Raw genomic sequence first — 23,433 nt, 5'->3', positions numbered from 1 at the left:
CGCTTAGACTTACAGCAATTCTACTGACCTCATATTCTGGACATAAACCTAGCTAGGTATACACTTCCATCTACAAATTGTGATTGAAGACATATCTCTGATTGTTACTACGCTACATAAGGTATATACTCTGTCAGTAGTTGATAAGTCCTTTATGACACTATAGCTTGTTCTTTATCATCTCCACTGTCTAGGCAAATTTCCCTTTCTTGATAGTAACTAGTTTCTCTCCTTGACCTTCGTTGTTCATATTACTCTGCTTATTAAATGTGCACGACTTGTCTGAAAGATATATTCCGGAGGTCAGTTATTCTCCAAGCCTGAAAGGTAATCTGTGAACGACCTTTCGTGATATTCAGTAATTGTTTATCTCGATGTTACCATACAAAAAATCATGAAACTACCAAAGAGTATTATCTCTCCTTGTATAGTTCTTGAGGTCGTTAGTCTCTCACCATCTGAGAATTATTCTAATTATTTTCCACGCATATTAATGCAAGACTTTAGTTAGTCACATGGTATAATTTACTTGCTGACATCCTCAAAAACTAACTTGAAGAGCATTACAAACATTCTTGCCACTTCTTTTTAAACTTTGTTAATCCATATGAGTAATTTCATTCTTCCCAAGATGGACGTGTTACCTATCACACAATCAAACAAAATCTTTCTCAATGAGGTCATATAACGATCGTAATACGTTCCCATAACCTTCATCAATCTGCATCACTAGAAACCCTGTGTAGTGTGTTTGTCCGTCAGGTACTGACATCTTACACGTAAATGACTTAGGGGACGACTGAGAGATATCCAAAATGTTGGAAATAAACATTAAAAAAAACTAAAAGGTGCACTAGCCTCATATTCAATAAATTGAATCATTTGTGAAATAATGAATAATTTCAAAAGAACAGTGCATGTGTATATTCTGAACCGTTCCAAAACAGGTCACAAAGTCGTTAACTTTCATGCTATGTACCTTGTTCCCTTTTGAGAACGATATATCACTCACTTAGATTACTTTTCCGGAACACCTGGTCCTATTCACCTTGTACTTTCTCAAGATCTCAGTTTCTCTCTTTTGTTCGTATTTTGCCCTAGTTTAATTGAATTTGAGTTTGGATTTTGATTTTGTTGACATTTATTTTCTCCTTGTATTTGAATAAAATAAAACATTGTATGTCAGTTAGGGCAAACCTCAGCCACGCCTTCCATGCATCTCCAAGAGTGTAATAGCATATATCGAAGCAATTTATAATTAGCAGCTGTAGAACTAGTTTCTTAATGAAACTGCATCACATATTGGTTTCGCTCTGGTGAGACAAGTCAGTGATATTAAAAGTAAAGTATATTATTAACCGTGTCAATGAATTAAAATATGGCATGCAAAATACTGCAGGAAGTTAACCTTTGTAATTCGCCATGTTAAGTTTTTCAAGCAGACGACGAACGCCATGCCGTGGCGTATTCTCGCCGATACTTCGGACCAGGTGAGCTTAAACCCGATCTGCATAATGCACCAAGAATTACCAAATAATAGCAAACAGCAGCGCTGCTCTAAGGTGACCTGGTGACCTGGTAACCTGATACAAATTAATTGCCGGAAAACGCCGTCAACACAATGCCTAACAATTGTTAAATCTTTTGAAATACTGACGATAATCTAGTTTGATTTTTAACAAAATTTACAATTGACACTAGCGACCTGTCAGATGTGTGTGCTTTTGCATGCCCTGAAATGAAGTTCACTTCAAAAGGATTCAAGGAAATCACGTTTCTATCTTTAATTCTAATTTCTTATTACTATTATTTTTTACCTAAGGGAATGCCTTATAGAACAACGCGTTGTCAGATATGTGTGCATCTGAAAATTCATTGAAAGATAATCGGTTTGAAAATTCCATTGCTTTAACGGATATAAGACTGACTTTACTTCCTTGTTTTAAGAAATCATATATTGCATTGGAATAACATATGTACATGAATTTTTATTGCTACTGAAAAAACTAAATCAACATAAATGATGAAGATAACTCAAATATGTTTTAAATGACAATTTTGGATATACAGACTGTTTCGTCTGTGTAACTGTAGCGGTATGAGCTGACGGGACATTTCTACGTGTCAGATTCAATTTCCTGAAGCAGATGCTAAGTCGGTGTGGTAATGTGTGACTTCCTGGACGTAATTTGGCCGCTAAGACCTCTGAGAATTCTGGGAGATTCTAAGGGGCCACACCTCCTGACACGCCTGTGCTGTGGATTGAATTAGAGGGCAGATAAAAGTGTCACCTCGCCACGTTAAAACAAATTGGAGACTAGTGAGGTGAGCACCGCGTTACTGAAATTCACAACATTCAATCTGTCCATCGGAAGATATCGACTGGCTTACTCTGACCTACAGGTTAACTTACAAGTGTATAGAGGTATTACGTTCAGGTCATCTACAGTAATTCTGGGTTTATTTAAATAATCATGTTTCTATTTACATGTTTTACATGTCAAACGCCGTTGAGGGTACAGTGTACAAACAAATTAGTTGGAGAAAGGATCACGGCGAGAATACATATAAGAGCATTTCTATATAACCTTCATATAGAATGTTACATTATAAATTGAAAATGACCACTACAAGGTGACATGTTTATTTTATTAAGTATGAAACCGTCAACAATTCCTGTTAATACTTTAAAAATGAAGTTGTATTACAAAAATTGAAAGTATTGGTAAATACAGACGTTAGCTTTTAAAAATCAACTGTATATTGTATAAAAGACACACAAGTGAATAGCACCTTTTCAATCTAATTTAGTATTAGTCAAATAATGAATTGAACCCCATCATACAGTTGTTTCGTCCCTCTAAAACCCGTCAGTGAAACTAAGAGCTCAGATTGCCAAATCTCTGGAGATCTACATGCAGGTCGGAATAAATGTCAAAATATGTTAGGGAGGTAAAATTATTTTCTTTGTTGACAATATGGCGCGAATCAAAAACGTTCTCAAAGATTTTTTTTCCTCTATTAGCCAATTACTTTTTTACAGCCAAGCAATAAAAAGAAATAACAAAAAAAATTAATTTGAGTCTTTTAAGGGGTTAATATCAACTTAAAAGGTGTATCAGAGAAAACACAAACTTACAGACAGAATACTAATACATCCGATATCTGTCGTCACGTTAACAACAATATTGACATGAAAGCAGGGTCTAACTTCCAACACAAAATCGATTAAAGTTATGGAGAAATAACAACATATGAAAGATTCACACGGAGACTCGAAAACATGTACCAGGAGAACAAGACCAGGTGTTCCGAAAAAGTAAGCATCTTCTACTTGGTCAATCATGTCAGTCTTTGTCAGTTAAAGTGTGTCATATCATTTTCTCATTTGAAAACACGGTAAATAACAACGAAACCACTTGGCATACATACGATCATCAAATCCAATAATACACCGCTCAAAGAAATAGAATATGCATTAATGAGATCGTTATGACAACTAAAATTGATGTTTGCATAAGATTGAAATATCGAATCAACTGCGACATGTGAACACCGTAGGTTGAGAAAGCAGAACTGTTGCTATATTCACAACTGTCATGTCCTGGATTTCCCATTTTTTGGTGGATATATACAATAAACTTGTTCAAAACATTTCTTGTTCTTGTTAGCAAGTAGTCCTAGATATATCTGAAAACTGAAACTGAAGGACTAAGAAAGGTCTTTGTGATCTGTTTCGATAAGCTCTTCGATAAATTCAGCCTCGTATGAAAACAAGTTGTCGGCCTAGAGAAGGTCACAGTTATATTCTTCTCAATTTTTAACACGAATTGCGCTGCAGTGTAGTTCATAATTATATAAAATGCATTTGTACCGCTGTTAACCTTTCCTTGAAAAGAAAGCTCTCATAATATGAGAATTCGTTACTTCACTTAAGGGTATGGAAGTGTGCAGAATGACTTCCTTTCAAGGAGACTGTGTAGATTCGTGGTCAAAAAATCGAAAAAAGAAATTGGAATTCTTTAAAATCCACATACAATTACCTCCACTTCTTAAGTAAAACGTGTGACAGTAAGACTGTATCCCTGATTTCATATTACAAAGAATGATAGTAAGAAACTCTGATAAAGATTTGGTTGAGCAACCTGGCGAGCCAGCAATGAAACGCTCTTTGTGTTGATACTTAGGAATATATATCTCGTTTGTATTTGGTCTTACATGAAAAATCTAACAGCAGTCATCGTCACTCTGATTCTGATATCAAATGATTTGGACATCCATAGATAAATCAAAAGTCGGTGAATTGTTACGAAATTCGTGTAATCATAAGCTATTACTCTGAATTCTATGTACGTAGTGTTATACCATATCAGCGAAGTCAAGAAAAACTGTAAATAAAATTTTCAAAGCAGAAAATAAATCCCCCGTTACCGCTTACAGACGTATTAAGAGAGATTTCTGTTCGTTAAACCTGTGATATTTGCCAGCAATCTATGCCGTTTATAACGATAAGAAATACACATTAAGACATTTCAATGCTTGAACATACGGTGCGATTACATGTACATACATATATATAAAGGTTCTGTGTATAGAAATAAATATATAAATGTGTCCATGTGTACGCGGATGGTTCGTAGTTTCTACAAATATTCAATATTTCAAGAGTATTTAAGTGGTTTTTGTGTGGTGTATATGCTGATCAATAGCTTGTGACTGATAGAAGATGATACAGACTAATGAATATTCTTTGTCAATGAGTAACGATAAATCAGGACAGGTTTAGGTTATATGTGAGATCACGAATTCTGTTTAGTAAAATATTGATACTCATGAGTGTTGTTCTGATCCAGAAACAGATATATGTCAGATCATGATGATAGGTAGTGTTCAGTCACCATATTTATAGTACATTCACATACAGACCATGCCGTAAGTGACGGCTGTGTTGGCTGATATGGGAGATCTTTGCTGCCCGCTATAAGACGACAAGAGACATGGCTTTGTAAATACTGAAAAGAGGAAAGTCCACCAAAGGCATGTACCGGAAAGAAGAAAGCCCACCAAGGCATTTTTTTAAATCTCATACATATGAATTCGTTGATTATAAGTACCCACGAATTAGCGAAATTAACATCCCCTATACACCTATTGACCCATCCGAAAATGAATGATTCGACACTATGTTTCATTCATATTTGGCTGTACTGTGTCTAATAATAAATTACAGATATAGTTTTTAAAGATGCTAATCGGTTGTGTGTCCTTTGTACAATCTCGCAAATAAAAACTATTTAAAATGGGCAAATTTAACTGAATATAGGAACTAGGTTAATGACAACGAAACATTAGATATAGTAAGAAGATTCATTTCCTACCAGAAAACAGAATATTTCTTTTGACATCAGACTTTCAAACTTTTACACCTGAACTGACATACTCTCAGCTACTTTGGGCACGTGATAGTGCTTTAAATTCGGCCAATCAATATCGCTATAGAAAAACATGAAGAATTTCACAATCAACACATGTGAATAGCAAATTTAAAAAAAAGGAATTAGATTCAACATCGGCAAATAATGAATAGAACCTTATCGTACAGTAGTTCCATCCTTCTAGGCTATGCTTGAGACCATGTCTTTTAACAATAGGACAATGTAATGATCTTATCAACCCAACGAAAAATATCCAATGTCAAACACAAGAAACATCCATTCACATTTTCACAATAGTCCCATAAAACTTTAAGTTTTTTGGTTGAAAGAATGAAATCGATATATATTTGTTCCGAGTTCAATCGAAACATATATCTCATAATACATAGGCTTATTTTATATCCAAGTTATTTGCTATGTGCACCATGTTATACATGTATATGAATTCCAAGACGAGGGGAAGCAACTCTTCCACCATAGCAACCATGCATGAACCAAAAGTATTACTATCACAGTTCATATGTAAATTTGAGATTCGATCCCTTTAGTTCTCTGTTAAGTAGCTCGTTGAACTGCTCATTTTGTGATACTGTGAACCAGTTCTTCCAATCCCCGACCATTCCTGTAGATAAAAACATTAGTTGCTAATCATAATGGTTCTACTTTCGGTTCTATTATATGTACTAAATATTAAGTACAAAATGGGATATAAGACAAATAGGTAACTAAATAGCATCAGAAAGAACACGTGGAGTTGAAAATAAAATGGCACGAATCGGCGTCAATGTGATTTCTACGAAAGTTAACAAAAAGTGATGCATCAGGAAAAAGCAAGAGATGATAGTAAGTGTGGAATATTAGCAGTGTTTCCAGCCGGTTTGGAATACATAGAATGATTCAATAGTGCGACCCTAATTTAGCTCTAGAGTGTAGTACTGGAGAGATTAAAATAGAGGATATAAACTTTACCCTTCCTAAATAAAAACTTGATTCCTCCTTCCGTAACTGGCACGTTGCCCGTTTTGATCGATACTGCTGCTTCTCGTAATTTTTTGAAAGAACACTTATCTGCGACATCCTTCAATAATTCCTCGTCAGCAGGTACTTCTAAATATTCAGCGAGCCGTTTTATCTCTGTTACTGGAGCCTGGAAAGTATACATAATGTACTCGGCATTCAGTTTAATTCATCTTTATCAAGGAAGCAAAGAAATACTTAACGTGTCAACAGAATCTTAAATGAAACTAAACCAAAATGAAACTGGGGTAAATATGAACCAAAAACAGAATTGACAAGGAAATTCCTGTAAAGGTATAAGAAGGATAAGAGCAGGTGTGCTGGAGATGGCAGTGTATTCGGATTCATCGACGACATAAATTATACTTATTTCAAAATCAAGTACATATTGTTTCATACCAAGTTGTCATTATCTCTCTAAATTTGGAACAAGACATAACGTCGATAATACCTAAATACCATATACCTAGTGTCGTCGATGAGGCAGTAGACACTTACACCTTTCAAGATTTTGTTTTTCATATTCTACGTTAATTTTGAGAATCCTTTGAAAATTATTCTTTCATCCATAATTTTCCATGTTTATCGAGATTGAGTCAAAGTTTCACAACTCGGTATTCTATATTTTGGTTCAGAAGTCCAATTGATGTCACGTCTTCAATTGTTGTTTTTGTATGAAGGTGTAATTGACATCACGTCATCAATCGTTGTTTCGGTTCAGAAATGCAATTGGTATCACGGCATCAATCGTTATTTTGGGTTAGAAGTGAAATTGATACCACGTAATCAATCGTTGTCTTGGTTCAGAAGTGCAATTGGTATCATGGCATCAATCGTTGTCCATACGGAGACATTGTACGAGGTTTACTGATTTCAATCCAAGTTGTCTGGAGCTTTTAACAAACGTTAGTTAAATGTTTCATTTATATTTGTAAATTTTCAATTACTGATGATGAGATGCGTTTGATCAAAATCAAAATCAGTATTACCACAATTCACATTTGATTAATTAAAATTGATATTAATATCATTTATTTCGTGTATGTTACAAGATACGCCTTAATCTTTGAATAATTGTTGAATGAATGCTAATATATTGGAACTCTAAGTTCTGGAAAAAATAGTCTTTCGGAATGATTTACACGCACCTTGCAATCGTCGTTGTAGCAGTATCATTTTGAATATGATTCCACGTGATTATTACAACCAATTAGCTTGTATTTTTATAAGTATAAATTAAGGGATAAATCAACTATATATATAAATACCTTGTGAAGATCTTCATAGAACAATGTATGTACACTGGTTACCGCTTTGGTACGTTTGGCTGTCTCCCAGTCCTTCTCATACTTGAAGAAGCCATCATAGATATCTACATTGTAAAACCGTTCGTACATTTTACCCAAGTTAATCATGTGAATCACCTTGTCAATTATTGCAGAGATTATCTATTGCATATGCTTTAGAGGATTATTTTGTAATCTGGAGCTAGAACAGACGGTAAGCATAGATATTTTAAGACTTCACTGAATAATGGTCAGATGTAAGGTAGTATATATATTTTTTCTAACTTGCTGATGAATGTTATATAGGTATTAAAGAATGATAATTCACAAAACTTATTATAAACTGTAACATGCAAGGTTGGTGCTCGGTTTAACTGAAGTAATTGATACTTTCTACTCTTACATGTTTTAATATTTCAAAGTACAAAAAAGCACACTAGCAAAGTAAAAACAAAACAGACAAAAACAAACAAACAAACAAACGATGTCAGTTAATAACATGAAATATCTATTTATCTCTCACATACTATGTTTGTTTTCCATTTGATCCTTCAGGAAATTTTCCCAGGTTCCCGGAAACTCCACTTCTTCAGACGTACTGGGATGACGAAGGCGAGAGTCGATTTTATAATGGTTATAAACAGACACCATGGTGTCTTTCGGGTTCCGGGTGACGTGGATTATCTTGCATCCTTTGGCCAGGTGCTGTGTTGGTAGAAGCCGGAATGGCACGTGAGTGCTAAGTACACGTGGTGAAGCCATATCGGTCAAGGTACTTAAGTCTATGATTTCCAGCATGCCGATAGTTTTAAGGTCTTTCAGGTAGGATGAGTGGCCTTGTAGCAACATACACACGATTTCATAGACCCAGTTAGTCCCTAGTAATACAGATGATCGTCAATTTTGAATTAAAAAATCCATTAGAAAACGAAAAGTCAGTTTCACAGACCATAAAGTTAGTGAAGCTGAATTGTATTAGCATTGTCCTATCGACATCTAGAAATTAAATTACTAACTCTGGTGTTTGTCTTATTAATACGCATAGCTTTATTTCTTATTGATAGAACAATAAAATTCTGATATACGTACATAACAGAACAATATAATTCTGATATACGTACATAACAGAACAATATAATTCTGATATACTTACATTAGTATATATTATATCTCACTAGAACAATATGATTCTGATATACTTACATTAGTATATATTATATCTCACTAGAACAATATGATTCTGATATACTTACATTAGTATATATTATATCTCACTAGAACAATATGATTCTGATATACTTACATTAGTATATATTATATCTCACTAGAACAATATAATTCTGATATACTTACATTAATATATATTATATCTCACTAGAACAATATGATTCTGATATACTTACATTAGTATATATTATATCTCACTAGAACAATATAATTCTGATATACTTACATTAGTATATATTATATCTCACTAGAACAATATGATTCTGATATACTTACATTAGTATATATTATATCTCACTAGAACAATATGATTCTGATATACTTACATTAGTATATATTATATCTCACTAGAACAATATGATTCTGATATACTTACATTAGTATATATTATATCTCACTAGAACAATATGATTCTGATATACTTACATTAGTATATATTATATCTCACTAGAACAATATAATTCTGATATACTTACATTAGTATATATTATATCTCACTAGAACAATATAATTCTGATATACTTACATTAGTATATATTATATCTCACTAGAACAATATAATTCTGATATACTTACATTAGTATATATTATATCTCACTAGAACAATATGATTCTGATATACTTACATTAGTATATATTATATCTCACTAGAACAATATGATTCTGATATACTTACATTAGTATATATTATATCTCACTAGAACAATATGATTCTGATATACGTACATAACAGAACAATATGATTCTGATATACTTACATTAGTATATATTATATCTCACTAGAACAATATGATTCTGATATACTTACATTAGTATATATTATATCTCACTAGAACAATATGATTCTGATATACTTACATTAGTATATATTATATCTCACTAGAACAATATAATTCTGATATACTTACATTAGTATATATTATATCTCACTAGAACAATATGATTCTGATATACTTACATTAGTATATATTATATCTCACTAGAACAATATGATTATGATATACTTACATTAGTATATATTATATCTCACTAGAACAATATAATTCTGATTGCATTACTTTATATATTATCTACCACTGATACTGGCTGTTCACAGGAGATAGGATTCATATTTACATGATGACACCTGATGACATTATTATGACTGACAAAACTTTAATTCCAGATTGTACCAAACCTCATTCCTTCTTAATATACTGATGTAACAAGGAGACGTCAAAACACTATCAAGACACGATCAGTGTCTGAAAACAATCAATTAATGAAGGTCATCGTTGTGTCTCGATGGCCACCACAGACTCCTTTTGGTGAAAAATAAACCAAAGCGTCCTGAGACGGTTCGAACCATGAACTTGTTTTCTGACATTTTATCAATCTACGTGTGAAAGAGAGATCAGAGCCGCAGGTCAAAAGAAAATGAATACGTCATTTTGTTGGATTGTTTCCATTTTGGTATCAATGCCAAAAAACACAAAACGATAGAATACATTAATTCGATTGATGTGACTTATCATTAGGTGTTGTTCCTACAAGAAATAAAAAGTGTTTTACGTGTTGAAATGATGAGTGTCACCAACTACAACTAGGCAATGTCACCGATCGTCATTTTAAAGATAAGCATATGACAACCATTTCACCATCACAAAATGAGCTAACTCTAATGTGTCTAGAGGATTACACCACAACTAGTCACAGTTATATTCTTCGTGGTCAAAATGGGTTGACCCTTTGTACCACTTTTCTCAGTGTATTACGTAAGCGTGATCTTGTTTTGCTCTCTGACAGGTTTGACATTTGAGGTTTATAACAACATCTGAGACATGTGATAGATTACGTCAGACATGATATCTTTTAAAAGTAGATCAAACTTTATCAATCCTACCTGTTTTGGGAAAATTACAAATCAAGATGTCGCTCTCTTTCGACTTGAAATCCCGGATAGCAGTCATTTGCTTGTCAGCACGTGGTAGGAGTGTTGGAAACAATGGTAGCATACACCCGTCGTATAGTGGCATCGGAAACTTCCGGGGTGTATCCGACATGGTGTTGTCTTTATGGTGGACAGTGTATTGCGGTATTAACGGTGATAATACGTCTGAGAAATGTGTAGGAAGAGGATGTCCTTTTTGTACCTACATACTTGTTGCCATTCCGAATGGTCATAGCAATGTGTATGCACGCCCGAATAAACTATTGAATATATTAATAAATAAGTATATAGCAAAAGGCTTTTATAAGGAAGCGTATTCCGGCCACGTTGTGTTTTATTTTATCTCGAAATTTCTAGATAGCAACTCGAAATTTCGAGTAAGTAATCCGAAATTTTGAGATATTAACCCGAAATTTTGAAATTGCAACGCAATTTCGGATTACTAATTCAGATTTTCAGATTATTAACTAAAATAAAACACAACGTGGCCGGAATACGCTTCCGTACTTTTAGGCCTAAATACTCACCTAACCGATATATTGAGTACATTTGTTTACATCTAAAGTGATACCCATTGAATATGTTAAAGAAATTTTCTTTAATCAACTGAATGAATTACTGCAATATGTTCCAAGATAAAGTAATACAGAAACCTTAGGTCAGTTAATCGTCTCTTGATAAAGTAATACAGAAAACTGAGGTCAGTTAATCGTCTCTTGATAAAGTAATACAGAAAACTGAGGTCAGTTAATCGTCCCTTGATAAAGTAATACAGAAACCTGAGGTCAGTTAATCGTCTCTTGATAAAGTAATACAGAGACCTGAGGTCAGTTAATCGTCTCTTGCTTGTCAACTCTTAGTATATCAATATTAATACATGCATATAGGTCACCAAAGTCATAAATAAGTCATAAGTCAGCAATATAAATAAATAGTGTATAGTTTTCAATTGCACATCTTATTACAATGTTAAGAAACGTTAAAGCTCATCGAAGTACATGTGCCAAATAAGTCATCAGTCGTAATCAATAATTCCATCAATTATCTACTGATAACTATTAACTGCTAATTGTTTTAATGTCAATATATAACATTAACGGTCGAGTTATCGTACTTCCAGTTAAGCTGTCAGTACACAGCTCTGATTGGTTAGATTTTGGTGTAAAAGTTATTTACCAGGTATACTCAGTATATAGGAAAGCTATAAATAGAGGTTTTCTCTTGTTAGGAGCCTCGTTACAAATTAACAGATAAAATCACAAAATATGTCAAATTCCACCTCTCATTAAAATTATACAAAACTGTATACACCTCTTTGTCTTCATGAAGTGCACACACTGTCAAAAATTAATTCCCCTTTTTTCCGCTCAATTTTTCTTACCCACAAACAGAAATTGTGTCATTCTTGTCAATTGCTCTCAGGGCCATATTTTTACGTTTGATGACATGAATTTAACACTATTGGTGTAAAATCATCTACTGGTCATTCCTAAAACGTGTCATCAATATCATTCAATACGTTCAACTAAAACCATGGTGATGGCATCATCTTTTTAATTTCATTGTCACATAATAATGAAAAAAAATGACAAGCACTCGCATGAATAATTCAGTATTGCAAATTATGCGTCATCATTCACTCTTCCCAAACTTTAATCTATTATACACATAAACATATCGTATATCTATATACAAATTTAGTTACTGAAAAGCAAACTCACGAAATGAACTGCATGCCTATAAACATATTTACCTATACCTATATACATTACCTTTCATCGTCGGGTTAATCTATTGTGTAATACAGCATTTAGTATCCGCTTTGTTTCCAAAATATTATAGCTTATATATAAAAAAAAGTGTTTAGTGTCTTAAAATACAAATGTGGAGTTAGATACAGAAACGCAAAATCATGAATTAAAATGCATTATACACTTTCATCAAAAGTATCTCAAGAAATGTCAAAATCTGAATTGGGCGGTGCACTACCCCCATACTGAAACACCAGGTTTCCAGAGATATAGGTTGAGTGAAATGATGGGGAAGATTTACCGTCGTCAAAATGATTTAATTGGGAAATATTCTATTTCCTTAAGCGATATGAAGTTGGATGTGATTGATGCTTGTTATGATATCTGTTGGCTGTGTTGTTGTTGATCGCAGTCTCATTTGAGAACGTGACATTGCTTTGAATGACCACAATTTACATGGCGGGTGACGTCGATAAAGCAGAACACGCAAAATCTCCCAAAACACCTTATCTATGTCCTTTTTAGGAGTCTTCGTGTAGATTTTTTCTTTCGTTCATATTTTCCTGTAGATGAAATGAATTTGAGCTTTGATCACGATTCTGTTTAGACATTGATATTTATTTTTTGTTTCTGAAAAAGTCAAACACAAGTGTCTACCACCTACAAAGGAACATGTAACTAAACGGCACATTTAAATACATTATTATCAAATACACGGTATAGTACACGTATTTATACCTAACATCAGATATCAACACACATAGTCAGTCTATACAACTGTAGCAGTTACATTAGGAATGATATTTTATCGTTCATAGATATATTCATATTCATCCTGAAATCATCATTGAACAGATGAAAATCTTTGATAGCAATTCCTTGCCTACGTGAATTTGTTAACGAGTTGATCACGGAAGCATGATTTGGTTAGTTCGCTTTCTCACTTATAAAGTTGGTGAATTTCCTATTAAGTACCGCCAACCGCTTTCTCATAAGTACCAGGAACATGATTTGAAGATAATGTTACAATATTCAGATGTTTATAAGGTTTGGAAAAGATTATTGTTTCACGTTTTACTGTGTAGCAACAGAATGTGTTTAACAAAAACATTACAGTATCTTACTTAACACTCATCATTGACATTCAGAAAAATAATATGAGAAATATATCCGTTTATGTCATAATGTAATACAGACAATCCTCATCACAATACCAATGCCTGTCACTGTTCCTGTCACTGTTCCTGTCACTGTTCGTAGGTAAAATTGAGAGTTGATCCCTTCAGCTCTCTATCCACAAGTTCGTTGAATTGTTCATTCTGTTTAACCGTAAACCAATGTTTCCAGTCTCCGACCATTCCTGTTAGAAAATAGAAAACCTGTTAACAACTGCTGTGAGCCAATAAATTGATACACACGGTACTACAAAGTATACCTCATTCGTACAAAGACCATGAACATACGCAATGACACATTACAAATGAGTTACCAAAGTTAAAACAAAAGAGTCAAATTCATTAAATTTTCAATTCTCTTTTTCTATACATACTTCCTGGTGAAAATTACTTTTCAAAAATCAATTAACTCTCTCTCTCTCTCGATCTCTGTCGATCTATCGAGCGATCGATATAAGCTATAACTAATGCGTCCTAAAAGATCGAGTAGCAGTCAAAAGAACAAAGAAAAGGTAAAGGTGAATTAATAATTATATTAAGCGAGGTATTCTGAAACAGGTATTATCAATGCATTTCCCCACGTGGAACCAGATGAGTGGTAGTCAAACCACTGACTGTTGATTATAAAAGGATTTAATACTGATCGAAAATAAGCAATTGATAACCTTCACTGCATTACCAGCTCTACTGGTTATCCATGTACCTAACATATAGTATATACGCTTATTGTTCATTTCTGCTTGAAGTCGAATATTTTCTGTATATACAGTCCTCCGACAGCTAAAACTTCGGGAATATTTTTTTTCGGTTTGCTTTAGCATCTCGTCAATGTTTAATGCAGTCTTTGGTATTTACCTTGTGTTGGGTTTCTATCTTTGTTTTCTTGTCAGAAGTCTCTGTTAATAGGTGCCATAAGGGACTCATTCTTTAGAAACAAGTGTATACCTTTTCTAAACAGTAAATTGTTTCCATTCACGACAATCTTAGCTCCGCCGGTTTTTATAGTAACTGCCGCGTTTTGAAGCTTTTGAAAGGAGCATTTATCGGCTACATCTTGAACAAGTCCCTTGTCTGCAGCTACCTCTAGGTACCTCGCCAATCGTGTTATTTCTCTCACTGGATCCTAAAAAGTATTCTTAAAAATGAATACGAAATTAGGTGAATTACCAGTACTATGACATAAAATAAATAAGCAAATAAAATCCAAAAATCTTCGAAATGTGAAACAAAACGATTTAAAATCCAAAAACGCGCCACGATTGATATAAAATCTTTTTAAAGATCGATAATTCTGATATAACAACCTTAACGTAATCTAGATAAATGCCATGAAGTGACATTTAGGAAAGTAATGGAAAATATTTTTTTAAACATAGATATAATATGGATATCTACCAGTAAAACTTTAATCAGACATTATTATCATACGTGACAAATAAGTATGTTATGATAATTAATTTGTACATTACAATAGGCGGAATCAGCAAAAATTGGTATCGGAATGATATGAAAGATGGTTGAGGAAAAGTATGATCTGCCACAATCGAAGAGACTTGGATATCAAGCTCTACATGATTAAGGAAAAGTGAAATTGTTAATCACAAAGGCAGTAAGACTGTAGCTATAAATTCTAAGCTGGACATCGTCACAATTCTTATCAGGAAACCTGTCGTGTAGAGGAATACCAATACCAATTTTTTGCTATGGATTATTAACATGCGATTGACATTGAGATGGAATGTAACAAGTGTTACCTTTTTGTATGTTTCACTTTAAAGGGAGAATTTGAACTAATGGACCTTGGCTACAAAGGCAACATCCAATATTCTTTGGTAAGCTTTACTGGATAATAGAATGTAATGTCCCACGGTACAAAGACTAGAATATTCATATTCTGTGAGGATAGATATTCATCTTAACAAGGTAAAAACAGTAGTGATAAAATTGTTACAAATACCTTGTGAAGATCTTCATAGAACAGTGTATGTACACTGGTTACCGCTTTGGTACGTTTGGCTGTCTCCCACTCCTTCTCATACTTGAAGAAACCATCATAGATATCTACAGTGTAAAGCGTTCATTTACGGAAATTATTACATTCTTAAACCGAACCTTTTCAAAACCGATAACCTCTTGAAAACCGAACGAAATGGCGATGTACGGAATGGCGTCCTCTATATTATAGTAATAAAAACCTTCTTAATATCCATCCCTCTCAATTCCGACAAGTCGACCATCCACCCGGGGCTACATTGGGCCGTATGTAATGTAACGAAAGTTTCGAGATCGCCGGATTTCTTTTTAGACTAAAGTTAATATAGAATACAAGTATCACGGTGTTCTTCTTTTTTAAACTTTACCGATATATCCGAGCTCTGACCAGTCAACTTACTTCACTTCTACAAACCGAACCCTCCCAAAAACCTTATTAGGGTATGTACAAGCAGTATCTTGTTTTCTGTATGTCAGAGAGAGAGGGGGGATGTGAGAGAGAGAGAGGGGGGGAGAGGGGGGGGTGAGAGAGAGAGAAACAGACAGACAGACAGACAATTATAGAAAGAATCATAGATAAAAAGGGAGACATAGAGGGAGAACATCATACAATTTCTTTCATGTTTGAGGACCTTTCTTGAATGCTAAATCTGGCACAATCTTTGTCTACTAATCCTACATTCAAATCTACTGTCTGCAGTCATTAAAGACTTGGTGTCATCTCGTCGGAGTGGCACAATTGCTATCTAACAATGTAATGCATTGTATGTTTCTGATGCAGTTTTTGCTGTGCGTGTCTGAATGTGTGAACCATGTTCGTATTTGAATAAAAAGTTGGACAAGCTAATTGAGAGTATTGGTATTAAATAGAATTAACATGAATTATATAATTATAAACTTACTATGCTTGTTTTCCATCTGGTCCTTGAGGAAGTTGTCCCAGGTTCCCGGGAAGTCTTCCGAAGTGTGACTGGCACGTGGGTCGTTTTTACAATGGTTGTAGGATGAGACCATGGTGTCTTTAGGATTCCGGAGGACGTGAACTATCTTACATCCCTTGGTCAAGTGTTGTTCTGGTAGATGGCGGAACGGCACGTGAGAACTTAATACACGTGGTGACACACAGTCAGCCAAGGACCCTAGTTCTAAGCCTTCCAACATACCGACCGCTTTGAAATTCTTTATATACGCTGAGTGGCCTTGTAGCAGCATCGACACGATTTCATAGACCCAATTTGAACCTGGCAATTAAACCACATAAAACTTTGTGTGTAGTAAGATCTTACTGGAGAGGAATATAACGGTGTTTACCACACCACATCTATATTCTTTGTTAAGTTTCAGAAGTTGATTTAAAGTGATATATCTCTCTGTTATAATAGTTAAAATATACAACCTTTGTGAACTATTCTTTAGACAAGGAACAACTTTCTTTTTTATTGACAAGTTTCGTACCGTAGTTTGAAAATAAATGCAATGAAAATCAACAAGAAAAGGCAACAAACTCGACAGTGTGAAACTTGGATACAATAAGGTTAGGAGATTGTACAAAAGACAAAGAAGGAAACAGCACCTTTACAGATTTAGAATTAGATATATTGATGCCATATATTGAATTAAGCTGTTCCATCTTTAAAGGTCATATGCTGAAGGTCATAAGTGATTAAACCGACCACGTGACTGAGGATAATCTAAGGTGATCGAAATGAACGTCAGAAACGATATAAGGAAATGAACAATCCCAAATTCAATAGGAATTTCATAATTTTAGATAATAAATGATTTCATAATGATATCAAACACATGGAAATATTCGAATTAATTATAATGCGAACAAACTTGTATTATTACTAAAAAGTGAAACAGAACCAAACAGGGAGTAGATCAGAACCCAAGAACAGATAAGGGTGAAAACCGCTATTATCCTACACACTAATTCAGGTAAAGCATATAAACAAATGGTTCTTCAAGAAAGATACACGATCTCATTACCTGTCTTTGGATAACTGCAAATCAAAATATCATTATCTCTGGATTCGAACTCCCGAATAGATGTCATTTGTGTATCAGCACTTGGTAACAGTGGTGCAAACTTAGGCAACAGATATCCATCATATTCTGGCATAGGACAAGACGCATCAGTCATGTCTGTAAATAAGATATATATTATTGTAAAACATTGTATAACATATTCTGACATAGGACAAGACGTAGCAGACATGTCTGTAAATAAGATATATATTATTGTAAAACAGCGTAGAACATATTCTGGCATAGGGCAAGATCAGCCATGTCTGTAAATAAGATATATATTATTGTAAAACAGTGTAGAACATATTCTGGAATAGGGCAAGATCAGCCATGTCTGTAAATAAGATATATATTATTGTAAAACATTGTATAACATATTCTGGCATAGGACAAGACGTATCAGACATGTCTGTAAATAAGATACCTTTTATTGTAAAACAATTTACATATTCTTACATAGGGCAATATCAGCCATGTCTGTAAATAAGATATATATTATTGTAAAACAGTGTATAGCATATTGTGGCATACGACAAGACGTATCAGACATGTCTGTAAATAAGATATATATTATTGTAAAACAGTGTATAACATATTCTGGCATAGGGCAATTGAATTGACTGTAAAAAGGACTTGCATTACTATCTAGGAGTGTATAGCATAATATGCCGTGGGACCCAGGGGAGTTCCTTAACATATGTCCCTGAAATGTATCTACTCTGAAAATATGGCAGGATCCATCTAATCTATTTATCAATTAAATAAAAAAAGATATTTCAATTAAATATCAAGAAAATATATAAAATATCGATTGCAGACAAATACGTACAAATACATGCTTATATATATATTGACAAATAAGAAGTGCAATTGATCTCGTCAAAATATGTTACATATTTTAGAGAAACATTGTGTTCATATAACAATACGTAAACACCATGTAATATTATTTGATCAAGAAGGATGACTGACGATAAAGTCACGAGGTTATATGGACTTTCTAAATAGACACCTGCTGTTGTAGATGCATGTGTCATTTGTAACCTTCGTACGATAGAAATTGAACTAAAACAATTAGAGACATTGCACGGTTATTCAACATTGTAAAAAGCAACTAACATCAGGAATAGAGAAAAGTGTACTTGTAAGCGTGTTTTAAGGTCATTTTAAGAATGGATTGACCGTCCACTCTAACCATCCAGTGTATGTCTGCTAGTCAGATATATTTTACAAAGTGTAATTGATTGTCTATTGGCCTTGTGACAGCTATTATAGCCTAGAAGATGAATAATCATTTGGTCCGTGTTGAGCAGGACCGTTGATATATACTCATATAATTAAATAAATGATCAGAAGCAATATGTAGATTGCATCATATTTCAATTTTAATATAGATAAAGATCATACTGTATAGTCTCCTGACTGATGAGATCGATGGAAACAAGAATGCTCGTTATCTCCAATACAAGAGAGATAACTCCTGATATCAAACTTTACCGTAACCCTACAGTCGATATGTTATAACTGCAGTTTAATTGTCCATCTTTAGTATTGTGTAGTTGTTTTGGAAACATCAAACTCCCTTGCATTAATCATGGTGGAATTACACATTTTAGAGTGTGATCCAGCTAGCACTTTTATAGTGTGATCACTAAACCGCTAAACTTACCTCCTTTTGCTGTGAACTGTCGTGGAAGCGGCGTTAAAGTTTGCCCTATTTACAGCGTGTTTTAACTTTCTACTATATCTGATGCGCATGTGTAATAACATTACGTAATGTTTTTATCTCGCCGGTAAGATGTATATTGGTGTCACATTACGTTTATATGTATTTCAAGATGTAGTGAATGGTCCTTGTTTTTCTCGATGAGCTGTATTAGTAATATTATGGGTTGATAATAAATAATAATAAATATTAGAAAATGTCAGTATCTAACATTATAGATGGTCATTGATAAACGTAGTTACATTGTAACATGTTAACAGGGTATATATAACTGTGATTGTAGAACGCCACTATATAACACACGGACATACTATATAGTCCACAAACAGTAGAGTAACATAGCAATGTTAGTTGTCAATAAAAAGTATAGTTAATTTACCTTGGAAAACTATCAATAAGTTTAGTTAATTGACATTGTAAGCTATTAGTAAAAATAGTTAACATACATTGTAAACATCCAGTAAAGTAGTAAACTTCAAACGTAAATTTTAAGTAAAAGTATAGTTAACTTGCATCATCGCAACTATCACTGTTTAATTCATCTGCATTGTATGTAGACCACAAATATTAATAACAGTATCAGTTGTGCATAATTGACACCATGATCCACCACTAATTAGTACATTATATTGTAGAAGTTGTCAAACTGTCAATAACCAAGCTATCAATAAACAGTATTGTTATACCAATACCGTTAATGATTATTTTAGAATGCTTACGTTATAAAACACATACAAAGATATGTAATGATATATAATGTTGTAAATAAAACTAATTGCATGGTATATAACACGTTCATTAAAATAACTTTTACCTAAACATATAAGTGATCACGTGTTTGACATGAGAACGTTTCTCTCTATTTCTAACATATTATGTTTCGTTGACTGACCTCCGAGGTATCAATATTCCCTTGGTTGAGCTGAATATTATTATTTATATTATTAGAGATCGATAGTTCCCGATTTGTCAATGATTGGGCGATCCCTACAAACAAACGTTAACTTATGTGTTGTAGTATGGTTAAATTTGCAACGATATGGTAAAGTGAGTGAGTATTTTTGGAACAGGTAAACTTACTTATTAATTATAAAGTTGTGATGACGTTTAAGGTGTAATGTATGCTTGTGACCTAGGTGTAATTTATGTTTGTGACCTATGTGTAATTTGTGCTTGTAACCTTTACTGAAGTTTATTTTGTGAAATAAGAAATTGTTTAGATGATGGAACTTTGGTTGACAATATCTTCGTCGGGTTTGGCGATCAACAGACTATTGGAAATAAACTGTGCCTCTTTTACGAGACCGAATCTATGTAGAAGCTTACCAAAACTAGTCACAAAGACTTCAATTTCACTTTCATTTTAGCTACAAGTAAAGGTAGAACAAGAAAAAGCTGACAGAGGACTAGTTCTGAGGTCATCAGTTGTCGCAGCGTTTGTTTGTAGGTGAAAAGTTTGTATTTGGATTAACATTTTGTTTTTGACGTCCCTTCCCTGGTTCCGTACATTTAAGTGTTTAATTTTGATGTTCAACATTTTATGCATTTGTCATATAAAATTAAGGTAGTGCAAACCGTTACAACTTCCTGTTTTTTTCTTAAATTACGTACTCTTATTTATGTATTTTTCAGTGGATTTATCAACTACGTGTTCCTTAGCTATCTATTTAACAGAAACACCCTGTTGTCTGTGGTAGTGGTATAAAAATGAGACAGTATTTAACAGAAACACCCTGTTGTCTGTGGTAGTGGTATAAAAATGGGACAGTATTTAACAGAAACACCCTGTTGTCTGTGGTAGTGGTATAAAACTGGCACAGTATTTAACAGAAACAACCTGTTGTCTGTGGTAGTGGTATAAAACTGGGACAGTATTTAACAGAAACACCCTGTTGTCTGTGGTAGTGGTATAAAACTGGCACAGTATTTAACAGAAACACCCTGTTGTCTGTGGTAGTGGTATAAAACTGGCACAGTATTTAACAGAAACACCCTGTTGTCTGTGGTAGTGGTATAAAAATGAGACAGTATTTAACAGAAACAATCTGTTGTCTGTGGTAGTGGTATAAAACTGGGACAGTATTTAACAGAAACACCCTGTTGTCTGTGGTAGTGGTATAAAACTGGGACAGTATTTAACAGAAACACCCCGTGTCTGTGGTAGTGGTATAAAACTGGGACAGTATTTAACAGAAACACCCTGTTGTCTGTGGTAGTGGTATAAAACTGGCACAGTATTTAACAGAAACACCCTGTTGTCTGTGGTAGTGGTATAAAAATGAGACAGTATTTAACAGAAACACCCTGTTGTCTGTGGTAGTGGTATAAAAATGAGACAGTATTTAACAGAAACAATCTGTTGTCTGTGGTAGTGGTATAAAACTGGGACAGTACATGAATTCGCATGGCTTCAACAGAGGATAGAAAAATGTTTGAAATTTGCTGCCAAAATTAACTTCGATATACTTGATGTCTATCAATATAACTGGGTATTTACTTCTGTTCTTCTCATCGTGAAAACGTAACAAGAATCATAAAAAACTACCCAGGTAAAGCATGTTGTTGATGAAGTATGTATTGTCATGGACTAAATCAGTGGCTTTCTGGCACGTTTTCTAGTCACTGTGTTACTCTTTGTAACGTTACGATAACTTCACTCAATATATTCATAATAATAAAAATCAAACTTATAGGTGTTAGCCACCGGAAGGGTCAGATTGGCACCCTTCCATGAATACGTTATAATGTTATCTATTATTTCTTTAATACTTAACTGGATTGTGTATCGACACATTAAGTGTAACTCGGCGTATAGGACAGCCAGCCGTTATTGTCACGGGCTTAGCACTGTAGTCTCTCTCATATAAAATGTCGTTACTCAAGGACTGGGACGTACAAACATGGGTTTGGTATGTAATTCTGTAATTCTGATTTACTCGTACTTAATGATTTTTTAATATTTAAATTATTAGCAACATGTTTGGTTTAGATTAAATTGGTACATATTATCTATGTGTAATGATATGTTCTGTGTAGTTTTAATGTATCTATGAGTATAGTTTTGATCGCAATAAATGTTTGTATGTATGTAGTGATACGGTGACTATACTTGATTTTGATTCATATTCTATTTTGGTTTGTGGTTTGTTATCTCATCTTAAAAGCAAAACCATGAGTATTGTTAATGTGAGCAGTATTTTAATTCAACATATTCCAGCGTACAATCAGTGTACAGAAAATATCAATTTATGCCTCATAATTAGCTCGTTTCGTGAAAATCATCCTAATCAGATATCTAAATAGATATAAACATGCATTTTCAAGAATTTGAAACAACCAGGAAAAGAAGAAAAACACAGTCTCAAATCCCTCTATTATACGTTTCTGATTTGTCCTGACAAAGTTGACTTTATGTTGGCGTCATAAATCTTAATGAGAAATGAAATGTATGAGTTCAATGAGTTAGAAATTTCCTCTGTACTATCTATTTGTATTGGATAGAAGCATTGCCACAGTAGAGAAAAATATTTTTAAAAATAAACTTCTAATCATTGTCCTTCTTTCCTTAGTGTAATGGGTTATTTTGATATATAGTTAACGGTAGATGTTGTTGATCCCGTCTAATCCGATCCTTGATAAGAGAGTCCCATCCTACCTGTGTGCTCTCGTGCGTACGACTCGATAAGTGATAAAGGGACGTAACCCATGGCATCAGGTAGAAATGGGTAATTGCGTTTTCGCAACAACTGATCAATGCTCGTTAATAGTCCGATAAATGCATAGACATGATTCTTTTTTACATATAATGGATTAAACAGTTCAGTTATTGTTGACATCTAAACAAAGTATGTAAAGGATATATT

General features: G+C 33.7%; 2 protein-coding genes across 2 annotated transcripts; both read right to left on the bottom strand.

Moving 5' to 3' along the window:
- Positions 1-5,944: 5,944 nt before the first annotated feature.
- On the bottom strand, positions 5,945-11,007 carry LOC132548448 (sulfotransferase 1A1-like). Its single transcript, XM_060212314.1, has 5 exons — positions 10,848-11,007; positions 8,266-8,616; positions 7,721-7,824; positions 6,405-6,582; positions 5,945-6,057 (listed from the first exon to the last, which is right to left on the bottom strand). The coding sequence occupies exons 1-5, from the start codon at positions 11,005-11,007 to the stop codon at positions 5,945-5,947; spliced, it is 906 nt and encodes a 301-aa protein (XP_060068297.1).
- Positions 11,008-13,870: 2,863 nt separating this feature from the next.
- On the bottom strand, positions 13,871-18,319 carry LOC132548424 (sulfotransferase 1C2-like). Its single transcript, XM_060212288.1, has 6 exons — positions 18,301-18,319; positions 17,806-17,961; positions 16,716-17,054; positions 15,779-15,882; positions 14,767-14,944; positions 13,871-14,006 (listed from the first exon to the last, which is right to left on the bottom strand). Exons 1-6 carry the CDS (start codon positions 18,317-18,319, stop codon positions 13,894-13,896), a joined length of 909 nt encoding a protein of 302 aa, XP_060068271.1. The 3' UTR covers positions 13,871-13,893.
- Between the last annotated feature and the right edge of the window lie 5,114 nt (positions 18,320-23,433).

The sequence above is a fragment of the Ylistrum balloti genome, unplaced genomic scaffold (genome assembly GCF_031769215.1).
Source record: "Ylistrum balloti isolate Yb309-2 unplaced genomic scaffold, AGI_CSIRO_Ybal_v1 Utg370010, whole genome shotgun sequence".
Classification (NCBI taxonomy): Eukaryota; Metazoa; Mollusca; class Bivalvia; order Pectinida; family Pectinidae; genus Ylistrum; species Ylistrum balloti.
The sequence above is the reverse complement of the archived record's forward strand: the minus strand, read 5'-3'. Positions and strand labels throughout refer to the sequence as shown.